General features: G+C 43.7%; 1 protein-coding gene across 2 annotated transcripts in view; it reads right to left on the bottom strand.

Moving 5' to 3' along the window:
• The window catches only part of LOC137333785 (rifampicin phosphotransferase-like), a 137,436-nt gene that overhangs the window by 10,233 nt on the left and 114,666 nt on the right, over positions 1–12,537 (bottom strand). For both annotated transcript variants that reach the window (XM_067998124.1, XM_067998125.1), the window contains 6 exons: positions 12,213–12,275; positions 8,363–8,458; positions 5,924–6,081; positions 5,547–5,682; positions 2,040–2,131; positions 1,729–1,856 (listed from right to left, as the gene is read on the bottom strand). In XM_067998124.1, the coding sequence (XP_067854225.1) occupies positions 1,729–1,856; positions 2,040–2,131; positions 5,547–5,682; positions 5,924–6,081; positions 8,363–8,458; positions 12,213–12,275 (673 nt within the window). The remainder of the gene's footprint in view (positions 1–1,728; positions 1,857–2,039; positions 2,132–5,546; positions 5,683–5,923; positions 6,082–8,362; positions 8,459–12,212; positions 12,276–12,537) is intronic.

The raw sequence follows: 12,537 nt of genomic DNA, 5'->3' as shown, positions 1-12,537 counted from the left end.
TATAATAAAAATACACATCTTCCACCACTCATACTGTCTTCACTCACCTTCTTACCTATCAAGTTCTTTCTTTCTCAGCATGTGGGTGTCAGGAAAACTCAGCTATGCAAAGGGACACCTCTCAAAATATTCAAGCACCATTTTAACAAACAACCACTCTGTCAACTCATTACCTGCTACAAGGGCTTCTGTTAGTCTTCAAGGACGCTTCATTTAAAGGGATAATGCATCGGCTCCTTTCATCATGGGATGTATGCGACCGAATGGGGCAAATGTTCATGCCACTCAGATGCCTTTACATTGCCTTCTCTCCCTCCAATAGAAAAAACTTGCCCAAAACCATTGCATAAGGAATGCAACCAGGAAAGGAGCACCAAGTCTCAAAACTCTGAGTCCGCAGGAAGAGGAAGTTAAATACACCATAGGCAGACAGACAGGAGAAGCTGAAGGACATGGCGAGTTTGGAGGCGAGATGGCCAACAGAAGGTTGGTAAAGGCTGGGCAAGCCTCATTTAATAGTCTTAGCTTCATGTGCTTTGTCAAAGTATTGCAGTGCTTTTACACTCTGCAACTATTTCTTCAATGGGAAATGTCAGTGTACATAGCAAAACAGGCTCCTCCTGTGTTTCACATTACGTCTTATTTCATCACAATGATTTTTGAGACTTTAACTGGATGTCCTGCAGAGCTCCAGCAGATTTATCTGAGCACTTAAAACAAGACTTGAGAATGTCAGTAGACTGTTCTTATCACATTGAGGCATGGGCCTCAATATATTTGTTGTTCCCCTCTATTTGTGGAGATCTTACTGGAATTATAAGCCATGACTGCAGGGGGAAGACAATTCTTGTGCAGTTTTTTAGTGGTGGTTTGGTGCAGTAGCTTATAAGAACCCACATTTTATGCCCCAAATCTACCCAATTCAGAGGAGAATACAGTCATAAATATCCATATGAAAACATTGTTAAATATAAACTGCAAAGGGTGCTCTGGAAGCTTCTTAACCAGTTGGTCACAGGCTCAAGTCTAAGTAACAGCTGGATGAGTTGGGTCTCAGCTGACATGGTGCCAAACCCAGCCTTTGAAATGACTTCGGCAGCAGCACAATGGAACATCCGACATTGCCCCACTACAGATAATAGAATCATAGAATGGTTACAGCACAGAAGGAGGCCATTCGGCCCATCGAGCCCGTGCCGGCTCTTTGTAAGAGCCGTCCAGCTAGTCCCATTCCCCTGATAAATTATGATATCTAATCACATATGTGTATAATGTGATGGCATCAATAACAATTACAGTGAAGTTCGCAGCATAATAAAAGTAGTGAAAACTGAGCTCAACATCAAGTGAAACAGCCTTGCTGTAGAAAAAAGTGTTGCTTTAGTTTAAAAAAAACAAGCAAAAAGATTGAGGCATAAATTTTATGATTTATTGCTTCAGATTCGCATAACAGGAATGCATGTCAGAAGTTCGGGTGCCAAGACCAGCATACCCAATTGTGGCCTACGCAACTTTCCATCCACTGCCTAAATTAATGGATTAAAAAACATGTGGCCAACCTTAGTTTCCAAATTCTCAATATGCACTCTAGTCACGCAAAGCTCTATGCCAAGCAGGCCAAATCCTAATATTTAATTGCAAATCTATATCAAAACCAAAAGGTAAATCATATTAAATTCACCTTCTTCCCTAAATAACGTTGCACTACATCAATCCTAACTTGCTTACCTCTCAGAGTTATCTTTGTTACTTTTGTCTCAATCTGATAATGGTCAATTGGTACAGGTTTACCAATGTTCATTTCCTTAAACTGTAGATCCATTTGATTTCCCAGTAGCCTCCTCCGACGCTGGGCTCTGCATTAATGTGATGATAAGATCTGTGTTAGATGACTTAAAAAAAAGGCATTTACAAGCTTTCTTGCTCGGAACAAAACAGTATTTAAAGAGCTACACAAAAAACCAAATGCAGCTAAGTATGCATAAAAATATTTTAGTTAATTTTCTAAATAAGACAGTTCTAATCAATATACTTCTTACCTGGTGATCATGGCTGGTGATTCGTGTAGGAGAACTTGTCCAATTTCTGAATGGGTTAGGAAGAACAGTAAGTCCTCATCAGGTAAATAACCCTGAAATATTAAGGAAATGGTTAATACCCAAAAGGCTGTGGATGCTGGGACAATTGGAGCTTACAAGACTGAAATGGATAGATTTTTGTTGGGTAAGGGTATCAAGGGATATGAAGTTAAGGTGGGTAAATGGAGTTGAGGTGCAGATCAGCCATGACCTAACTGAATGGCCGAACAGGCCCAAGGGGCTCAATGGCCTACTCCTGTTCCTAAAGCAATAATGAACTTTCTGCCTTCACCCGCAACTTGTTTATGAATTAAAAACGTGCACTCCAGGCATGACTAAAACATGTTTACTTTATGTGCAGCACAGTTTTTATAAGTGTGCCCTAGGAGAATAGTACCTACAGCACATCTGGCTTCCATATTCACCAGACCTTAATTCCTGTAATATTGTACATACAAGTTGCCAATTATAATACACTGAAGCAAGTATTCAGAATGAAATCTTTCTAGATGTGGTTTCAAAAGTGGAAACAACTCTTGAGCAAGCAGAGCTACAACATGATTGAAACAGCTAACTAGACCTAGCATGACAAGTATATGGGCAGTTGGTGCAGCTTTGTTGGTCAGCACATGCCATTCAGATGGACAACACAAGGTTGTCCAACAGTGCTTTTGTTCTCAACAGTGTGATTGTGTGAGCAACCCTGCTAATCAACAAAAGTACTACAGATATGTTCTGATGGCAACCCTGAAGATCTCCATACTACCATTAGAAACAGATCGTCCAAGATGGCAGAACACAGTCACAGCCACATTGAGACCAGTAAGACAAAGGATGATGCCTAGTGATGGAAGAAAAATGCTGTCTGTGGGTCAAACCAGTGGTGTGTTTCCCTGTCTATATTGCAACAAGCAGTGTCATTCAACAAGCAACCGCCACGTGCAGCAGCACAGATGAGCAACTCTGACGGCCATCATCATTTGTAATGGACAACCTGGTAAAACTAGTCTGGCCATTAGTTCCTGCTGACTTTATTTACTTAAAACAAGCTGTTCACGTTTTTTTTTTGAAGGATGTCTTTCCAGTAAAGAATAAAACTATTCAGTAACCATTGTCAGTCACTTGTTCGTTTTCTTTCACAAGTTTCTCACAATTACATGCACAATTTGAAATATCGGCTTTAGCGAGTACAAATTGGTCAATACGGTTGAACAATTTTTCCTGGCTGTGCGGTCAAAAATCCTTTATTCATTCAGTCTTACACTGGCCCATTAGTCATGCTGTCATTCATTTTGTCCATTCTCAACTGAACTGCATATCACTGGTGCTGGCGGTGTGGCTGATTGGGGTTTGTACCTTACACTTACCAAAATGAGCAATTCTCACTCTGTAATACCATCCCAGTAATATTCCTGCTCTCTCAAGAAGATAACTTTTTAATATCCTCTCCATTTTCCTATTACTGGCTTTCTAAATTTAGGAGGAGTGTGAATGAATATGCCAGGAGTTTCTTTGCCATTTTTATTTAGGACAAAGAAGCCTCCGCTTGAAAAGAAAAGAACTAGCATTTATCAAGCACCTCCTCCTGGCCCCACAAAAATCTTTAACAATAATTACTTGGGCTGAACGGCCTGTAGCGGTCCCTTTAAAAGCTGCTGGTTAGGCCGCTCAGTGCCTGGTACCAATAAGCAAAGTGTGTGCCGCAGACAGTTCACTCCAAAATTGCGTCGGGGTTCTAAGCACAGTGTAGATGTCCCATAGGGTTGCACAACCAATGAACTACTTCTGAAATGCAGTCAAGAGTTACCTTTGAACTGCGATCACTGATGTTATGTTGAACTGTCCTCTACTCCCCTGCTTGTGTGTTATTTAATTGTCCACACTTATATTTCTATTGAAAGCAACCAAGGCTGATAAAGAGGCTGAATTTCACAGCCTCTGTCCGACAGGAATGGGGCGGTATCAGGCCGAAAAATGGCAGTTCACCACTTAATACCCCATTCCTGGTACGGCCCCTGCCATTTTCGTTGGGGCCTTTGCATAGGCAGCCCAGGGACCTGCCTGTTTCAGTAATATGCGTAGGACCCTGATACAATTTTGGAGTACTAATAGGCGGACCATCTGCCGTACATACTCTGCCCATTAGTACCTGGCATTGAGAGGCTTGACCATCAGCCTTTAAAAGGATCCCTGCAGAAAACAGCCCAGGTAATTTCTTTTTAAGGATTTTTGCAAGGCCTGGAGGAGCAGCAATAATCCTCCTGGCCCCACAAAAATCTTCCGGTCCATTGCTGGTCCATTCGCACGCCCTACCACCCCCTTCCCCTCCTTTAAGATACAACTTGGAACTCGGCTTTGCAGGGTAGTCACTGGAATTCCTGTCCCCTCCCCTACCAGACAGCTGCCTGTCAGCACTGGTACCAATGCTCTCAGCCTGCTGGGGGTCGTTAACAAAATGACCCCCAGCCCTCAAAATGGCTCGAGCCTTGAGGCAAGGACTTTGGGCGGACAGCCCAAGCCCTCCACCCACCGCACGCCCAAAATGAAAATCTACCCAAGGTATTTTACGAGCAATTCAAGATCAATATTAACAGAAAGAGTGTCATCAAAACAAAATACTTATTCCATAGCATTTTCCTCCATTTTTGCTAGACTTTGTTTTATGCCCTTCTTTTGTGCTTTTCCATAATGCAGACCAATGTCCAAAGATGACAAATTCCATTCTTCAATCGGTTATCAGATGTGCAAAAACATTATCATGTTAATTCACCCTCTGATTTCTCTTTTCATGATGAAAATATTGTCTGGCTTTCATATATACCAACCCCAATGGTACGGCTGAAACTAATAACGTGTCCTAGGGGTGAACCCATTGCTATTATTCAGTGAGAGAATGTTCTGAGAGAAGACTTGCATTTATACAGCGCCTTTCACAACCTCAGGTCGTCCCAAAGCGCTTTACAGCCAATGAGTACTTTAGAAGTTTAGTCACTGTTGTAATATAGGAAACTCGAAGCCATGCGCACAGCAAGGTCCCACAAACAGCAATGTGAAAATGACCAGATAATCTGTTTTTATGATGTTGGTTGAAGGATAAACATTGGCCAGGACACCAGGGAGAACTCCTCTGTTCTCCTAAATGGTGCCATGGAATCTTTTACGTCCACCCAAGAGGGCAGACGGGGCCTCGGTTTTGTGTCTCATCTGAAAGGCTAATTCATTGTGCCACCACACCGATCAGGATGAACTTTAATATGATAAGCAGATGTATTCATTGAATGGATCTGTGTCACGTGACTCAGTTGCTGAATTGCTATTTATTGATCAGAGCAGGATTTGATGCGCGCACATGTGGCACTGTTCGCTTATCCAGAGCTCAAAATCAGTGGATATGGAATAAAAAAATGTTATGGTTTGCATAGTGCACAGTTCTGGAATACAAAAGTACAAATGAGTAATAATGCTCACCTCCAGTACCATAAGTTTAGCCAGTTTCCAATAGGCTACCTTAAAAATATCATTCATCCTGATTGCCTCAGCTTTTAATAATTCTCTGTTGGCAACAGCTTTTCTTGCCTTTGGTAACACCAAGCGCAGGATAAACCTACAACAACAACTTGCATTTATATAGTGCCTTTAACATAGTAAAATATTCCAAAGCACTTCACAGGAGCATTATCAAACAAAATTTGACACCGAGCCACATAAGCAGACATTAGGACAGGTGACCAAAAAGCTTAGCCAAAGAGGTAGGTTTCAAGCAGCGTTACATTAGAAAGAAAGGGCTGTCATTATGTTCCAGCCGTGTTATGTTGTTGTGAGATCTCCGTAATAATTTCACATACTTTATAATCCATGTAACTGATGACTTTATGGAATCAATAGCTTGCTCCGGAGACGTTGCTACTTTTTTAACAACAGATCTGCTGCTCTGCAAAGCTCTCTGGATTGCTGGGAGTAGCTTTTTTGGATCATTTGCCCATGACTTTTCACGCAATTCAGCCTGTAAAAAAGTTTACATAAAAATAAAAGTCAGATGCATATTTATTGATGAGCACGTTTTAGAGTGTATTTCATGATCTGTTGAAATATAATCAACAGATAGTGGTTAGAATGTGGAACTCACTACCACATGGAACGATTGAGGGGATTAGCATAGATGCATTTAAGGGGAAGCTAGATAAGTACGTGAGGGAAAAAGGAATAGAAGGATATTTTGAAAGGATGAGACTTTGTAAGGTAGGAAGAGGCTTGTTTGGAGCATGAACACTGGCATAGACCTGATGGGCCAAATGACCTGTTTCTATGCTGTAAAATTCTATGTAATAATCATTTTATCAAAGGAACCCAAAGTTTAATCAAGCCAGCACAGATGAAATAGTGGATTTCCTGTAATCTGTTATTACTGAAGTGAGTTTTTACTTTCTCAGTCCAATCTATGATCTGAGTCTTCTCACTTGCACTTGGATCAGTTAAGGAAGCTGCTCACAGATATAACAATAAATGGCAGCTCCGAAGTGCTAATCTCAATTAAGACACCTCAGATGTCCACACATGGTCAAATGTTTCTGATTCATGTACTGACCAATTTTTGAAAATGTAAAGTGACTACATGTGTATAATGGGCCAGAAATTGCTTTAAAAAGAATGGTGAGCTCAACAGCGCTCACTGTTGTTAGTGGTCAAATGAAAGAGCAAGTTCCGGCATTCACACATGCACAGACAAATCCGAAATCCAGAACTTGCTCTTCCTGGTTCGCCGGCGATCTGTTAGCTTCGCCTTAAAGGGATATCGTCGGCTGCAATCAACAGAATCAATGGACCAGCGCCAACTTGCTCTTCGGCCCAGCTGGAAACTAACTAATATTGCCTCAAAATAGGTACGCTTAAATATACCAGGTCTAAACTAAGTTTTAACTAAGTCTTAATGAGTTTTAACAGTGCAGTAAGTCTTAATGACTGCCAAACAACCAAAAATTAACTTTTAAAATGTGGAGTCTCATTACTCCTTATTTTAATAGATTTTGGTCATTAAACTTTTTTTTAAAGTTTAAAAAATGTTAAATCTTTTTTTACTTTTTCCTTCTCTCATTTATTTAATTTGATATTTCTTACTCTCTCTTTTTATTTACTGTCTATAACTGTTTTTATAACTGATTTTAATGTTGTACCTTTCACTTCCTGGTTTTTACGTGGCAGCTTGTACTTCAAGCTTCTGACCCTTCGTGGCGTTTCAAGAATTCTGCAATCTGATTGGTTGAGGGGAGGGAGCGATCCTCTCGCTTCTCCCATGGGTCCTAGCTTCGCTGGAGTTAACGCTGGGCTCTTCTCCATTTCCTATTAGAGGATGTGCCCGCGGTGAAGATCACGGTAAGTTAGTGGGTGAGTATAAATCTATGGAGCGGTGTGCGCCGATCGTTCGCCGCTTGGAGCAATTTACGGGCTCATGTATTTTTTATTTAGAACAGTAGATGTTTTCATGCCGAATATTATGCGCATTCATTCAGTTAGACTTGCCTTCAGTGGGTTATGAGATATTTTTTAGACGACCCTGGTAGCCAGTGATGTCCGATATCCTGCTCCCCCCTTTCCCCGTTAGGCGAGCTGCCAATGAAGAGCTCGGACAGCGCTGGCAGTTGGCTTATTCCATGCTAAGCAGGCACGGGGACCAATTTAATGCATTCCCCTAGTCCATGTGTACAGGCGCTTCATTAGAGCGCGCTGACCATTTCATCCCCCCAGTGTTCGGCCCAGGAGTTTTTGTGAAGTTGTACAAAATTGTGTCATCTGTATAAGTGTGCGCCAGTGTATTATAACAAATGGAATGCAGATCATTTATAAAGTTAACATATACCAGAAGCTCTGGACTCAGACACTGCCAATTTCCAATCTTGACCAATTCAGGTGGGCATTCTCAAATTCTAACATGCTCTTTGTACAAATTGTAACTTTTCATCCAGCAGTTAACTCACTGAGAAGATTTACATAGAATTACATAGAATTTGCAGCACAGAGAGGCCTTTTGGCCCAACTGGTCTATGCAGGTCTTTATGCTCCACACGAGACTCCTCCCACCCGGAGAAGATTTGGGTCAGTGTAAACTTGGAGCTAAACGACCCTTGCCTTCTTTTTTTAAATTGCCCAAAATACAAAGTTAGACACAAGAAAAGAAAGTAAAACATTTACTTTTCTGCACTTGTAACGTAATGTATTTGCAAACTCTCTTGAATCCAACACCCAGATTCAAAACGATTACACTGTCTGTTTGGTAACCATACACTTACTTCTCTGAGGCAGCGGAAGCCATGTTTCTGCAGGAAGTTTTGAAATTTCTGGCCGGCTTCTCCACTCTCCTGAGACAGTAGCCAAGATATTGCAGTCTAGTTAAAGAGAGGTTACAACAATTTGACATAATTTTTTTTTCAACATAATTAATGTTTTAAATCCTTAATTGTTGTACATAGCAACAGAGCATTGGAATAAGTTTTCTGACAATCGTCCCAAATACACTCACTGTCCAACTGCAGTGGTGCGGTACTTTGAAAGGATCTGAGGAAATTAATGCCAAGATTATACTCTGGATAAAGCTGCTTTGTAGAAAAGCAGACAGAATTCTCAGAATTGCATAGCAATTGAACAATTTAATACTTTCAGCACTGCAGTAACATTTTGACACCAAAATAAAAAGTTTTAAAAAAACGTTGTACAATATAAAATGTCCCATGCATTATCTGTTTCTACCTTACGATATTTTAAATGAGAAAGGAAATGATCTTCACAGTTGCGATTTGATAGAAAACACGTGCAGACTATAGTTTGATTGCTCTGACATGTACTCATCACTCAACAAATTAATTGAAAATATTAAGGACTAACTGTACAGAATTGTTACAGGAGTTCTCTTCACGACAACTGAATCTTAAAAATGAGGCTTTAAACAATCGCTTCTTGCTGTGTGTTTGCTTTTTATTATATTCTCCCTCTTGTTGACCTAAGAATTGTTAATTACCGCGCAGTTCCTTTAAGTGGTATTCGCATAGTGGTCAGGGTCTCCTTTGCGTGCTTGACTAGACCACTATCAATAACAAGTGCGGTCATCTGACAGGAGATGTGCTTGAGTGAATTGTTAGATTTTTCCTTCCTCTTCCCCCCACCGCCCCCCTCCCCCTTCCCGTGAGAAGGAGCATAGATCGGCACTCAGTCTAATGCTGGGGCTCTACGCATGGACACCAGATGTTGTGTGCCAAGACCTGTCGTGGAGAGAAACTTATGGCCAGAGACGGAAATGGTGATTTTTAAACAGGAAGAGACATTTTGTCCACCTGCATTTGTTCAATGCCAGATTTTTTAAAAAAGGGACAAGGTCAATCGAACTCAATACAGACAGGGGTGGGAGGGGTGGGCAATTTTCACCGTGTGGAGATCAAGCGGTGAAATCGTGCCGCCCACCTGATATTCTTGGCGGAAGGACGGAGACACTTAAAGGACCGGGCCTTACTTGTTTACAACTAGGGGGAGGCAGGTGGAACAATCCGGTGACCCAATGGGTGGCATCAAGTGTGGGTGTTCATGGTGAACCTCATGAAAGGGACTTATTACACAAGCCAGTCAAGAATGGCCAAGACATGGCAGTAGTGGTGACAATAATAATATTTAACGTGCCATTAACAAAAATCAAATATAAATAAAAAACATAACAAACTGTCAAACACCCTTGTCCATCCCCTTTGTGCTCACAAAACATTTGCCTTATGCTTTCAACTACTCCGACGGGGTGCTTCCCCTGTGGCTGCAGCAGAGATAGTTGGCAGGTTGCTCTTGTTCATGCCCTGACCGATTAGATGCTTTGGGCCTATGCCCTCTGGGTTTCGGTGCCTGTGAGGGCCCTCCAAAGACTGCTCCACCTGCACCTGTGCAGAGGCAGACTCGGTCACCTGGAGAGGAGGCAGCATTGCGGGTACTGGTTGAGAGGGGGGCAACAGGTGAGACGTGGGAGCACTTTGAGTGGCGTCTCCACTTCCATGTCCCCTTTCACCATCACCCCTCTCCTGGACCAGGCCCACATCACTCCTACCACCCTGCTGGACGACAGTTTGGAGGACATGTGTGAAGCCTTGTAAGGTCAGTGCCAGAGTATCTGCCTGCCTGTTTAAGGCAGCAGAAAGTTGCTCACCCTGAGTCCGAAGGGCCGTTGTCATGGCCTCAATGGACTCATTGGTGAGCTGTGCTTGAAGCTCGATAGAGGCTAGCCTTCCCTCCATCGCAGACATTCCCGCACTTATCCGCGACATTATCTCAGAGATGCCCTCACCTCCCTGTGACAGTATCTCAGAGATTCCCTCCTGTACCTGTGCCACCATTCCACTCATGCAGGAGTTGGACTCCTCCATCCTCTGAGCAATTGTGGAGAGTGCGCGTGGCACCTGTTCCAGCACCTCGCAAATGTGCTGCTGCCCCTCAATCATTCTCCTTTTAAAGGATGGCTCCCAGGATTCAGCATCTGTGTCCAGCTGAGCAGAGCCTGGAGAAGAGTGCCCCCACCGACGCGGACTCTCCACAGCTGTCCCTGCCACCAGTGTCTGCTTGTGCTCACATGTGTGTGGTGACTCACCATGTGCGACCCCAACTGAGTGAGCACGGGGACCCACCGAGGTGTGTGTATCTGCGCTGGTGGATGACTCGCTCAGATGTGACAGTGCCCCCTCAGAGGCTGGCAGGTCCTCTGAGGAATCGCCCTCTGCCGTCACCGCGGTTGCTGAAGGCCCGTAAGAGAACGGAAGGCAATATTAAGCATGATGACAGATGTTGAGGTGAGGAAGATGGCAAGGCATGTTAACATCATTTGCTATTGTGAGTGCTGAATGTTAAAGTTCTGTCACCAGTCGTTTGTCGGGTGGCAGTCTCAGCGTCCCCGACGGCACTTGAGGGTGCGGCTCACTTCAAGAGCCTCCTGCTCCGCGTCCGTGAGGACGACCTGATGTTGCGGCCCCCCTCCGGTCTTCACCCTCTCCCGTGCATTCTGGGCTCTCTTCTCCTATAAGGGGAAAGTAGAGAGGCGTGAGGGATGGATGGTCATGTGGCCAACCACTGAATGCATTAGTTTGGGTGAGGCTGACCCTGAAACAGAATGAGTATGAGACAGAGCCATGACATTGAATGAGGATTGGGTTGAGTGGTAGTGGTGGGATGAGTACTGGGGAGGTGAATAAGTGCAGGAAAGTTGAGGATGAGCTTTGAGTGGGTGTGAGGAGTGATGTGCTAGAGTAATGTTGGCATGTACAGAATGAGTTGTGGGGTGGGGGCGGTGATGTGGAAGACGGAGTGTAGGAGAATGAGTAAGTGTACTCACTTTGACTGACCTAGTTAGGTCATTGAAGCGCTTCCTTCACTGTATCCAGGTGCGGGAGACGTTGCTGCTGCTGGTGACCTCCTCTGCCACCTCGAGCCAGGCCTTTTTGGTGGTAGAGACAGGCCACTTCCTCCCGTCCGCCGGGTAGAAAATATCCCTCCTCCTCACCCCATCAAGTAAGACCTAGAGTGAGGGCATCAGTAAATCTGGGAGCAGCCTTTCCCCTGGGCTGCTCCATTCTATAATTTTGGTTCTTTGCTGCAGGAGCAGCATTGGAGGACTGCCCCTTTAAATAGGGCTCCTCCAGCTGACAGCCCGTGATGCGGGTGCGCAGTCCGCCCGCTGCGCAGGTTTCTGACGGGAAACCCGGAAGCCACATTAAGTGGCATCAATTTACCCACGATCATGTGGGAAACGGACGGATTTCACTGGACGGGTTACCCACGTGCCCAGTCGCCCCCCCACAGCTGGCTGCCATCCCGCCTCCCTGGTAATATCGGGGCCATTGTGTTTGTTTTAGGATCTCCCCTCTCACCCGGAAAAGGAGGTTTTACACCTTTAAGACAATGCGGCAGTAAAATTCCACATCGGCAGGGGTGCAAAACAGACAGAAGCGGATCGGCCGCCCGTTATACAACCCACCCGATTTTTCTTTCCATTAACTTCATGACTCCTCTGTCAGAACAGCAATCAGCATAGCAAGCTCTAGCCATTGTCAAAACTACGAACCATCCAATGTGACTGGCATGTTATCTGGTACCCAGAGCTATTTCATTGTTCTTTACCTCAGCATCCAGCCTCAGAAACTCAGCACTCTTGCCTTGGGTTCGAATTGCTTCAGTGATTGTCTAAAATAAAATTATAAGGCACGTATTGAAAAAAAAATCACAAGAAAGAAAAAAAATCAAACCTGTCAAAAGACAAACTCACTCGGGGTAATTTTTACCTTCACCCCTTAGGTGGTAAACTGGCATGGCAGATCGCACGTCCAATGGAAATGAAAATTTATGGGTTCTATAAAGTGTAGGCTATCCACTTCGCCAGTTTATCACCCAAGCAGTGAAGGTGAAAATGACCCCTTCTATCTCTAACAGGTAGGTCCTGGACCAC

This window comes from Heptranchias perlo, chromosome 16, assembly GCF_035084215.1.
Source record: "Heptranchias perlo isolate sHepPer1 chromosome 16, sHepPer1.hap1, whole genome shotgun sequence".
NCBI classification, from domain to species: domain Eukaryota; kingdom Metazoa; phylum Chordata; class Chondrichthyes; order Hexanchiformes; family Hexanchidae; genus Heptranchias; species Heptranchias perlo.
This window is presented reverse-complemented; position numbering and strand designations above follow the sequence as displayed.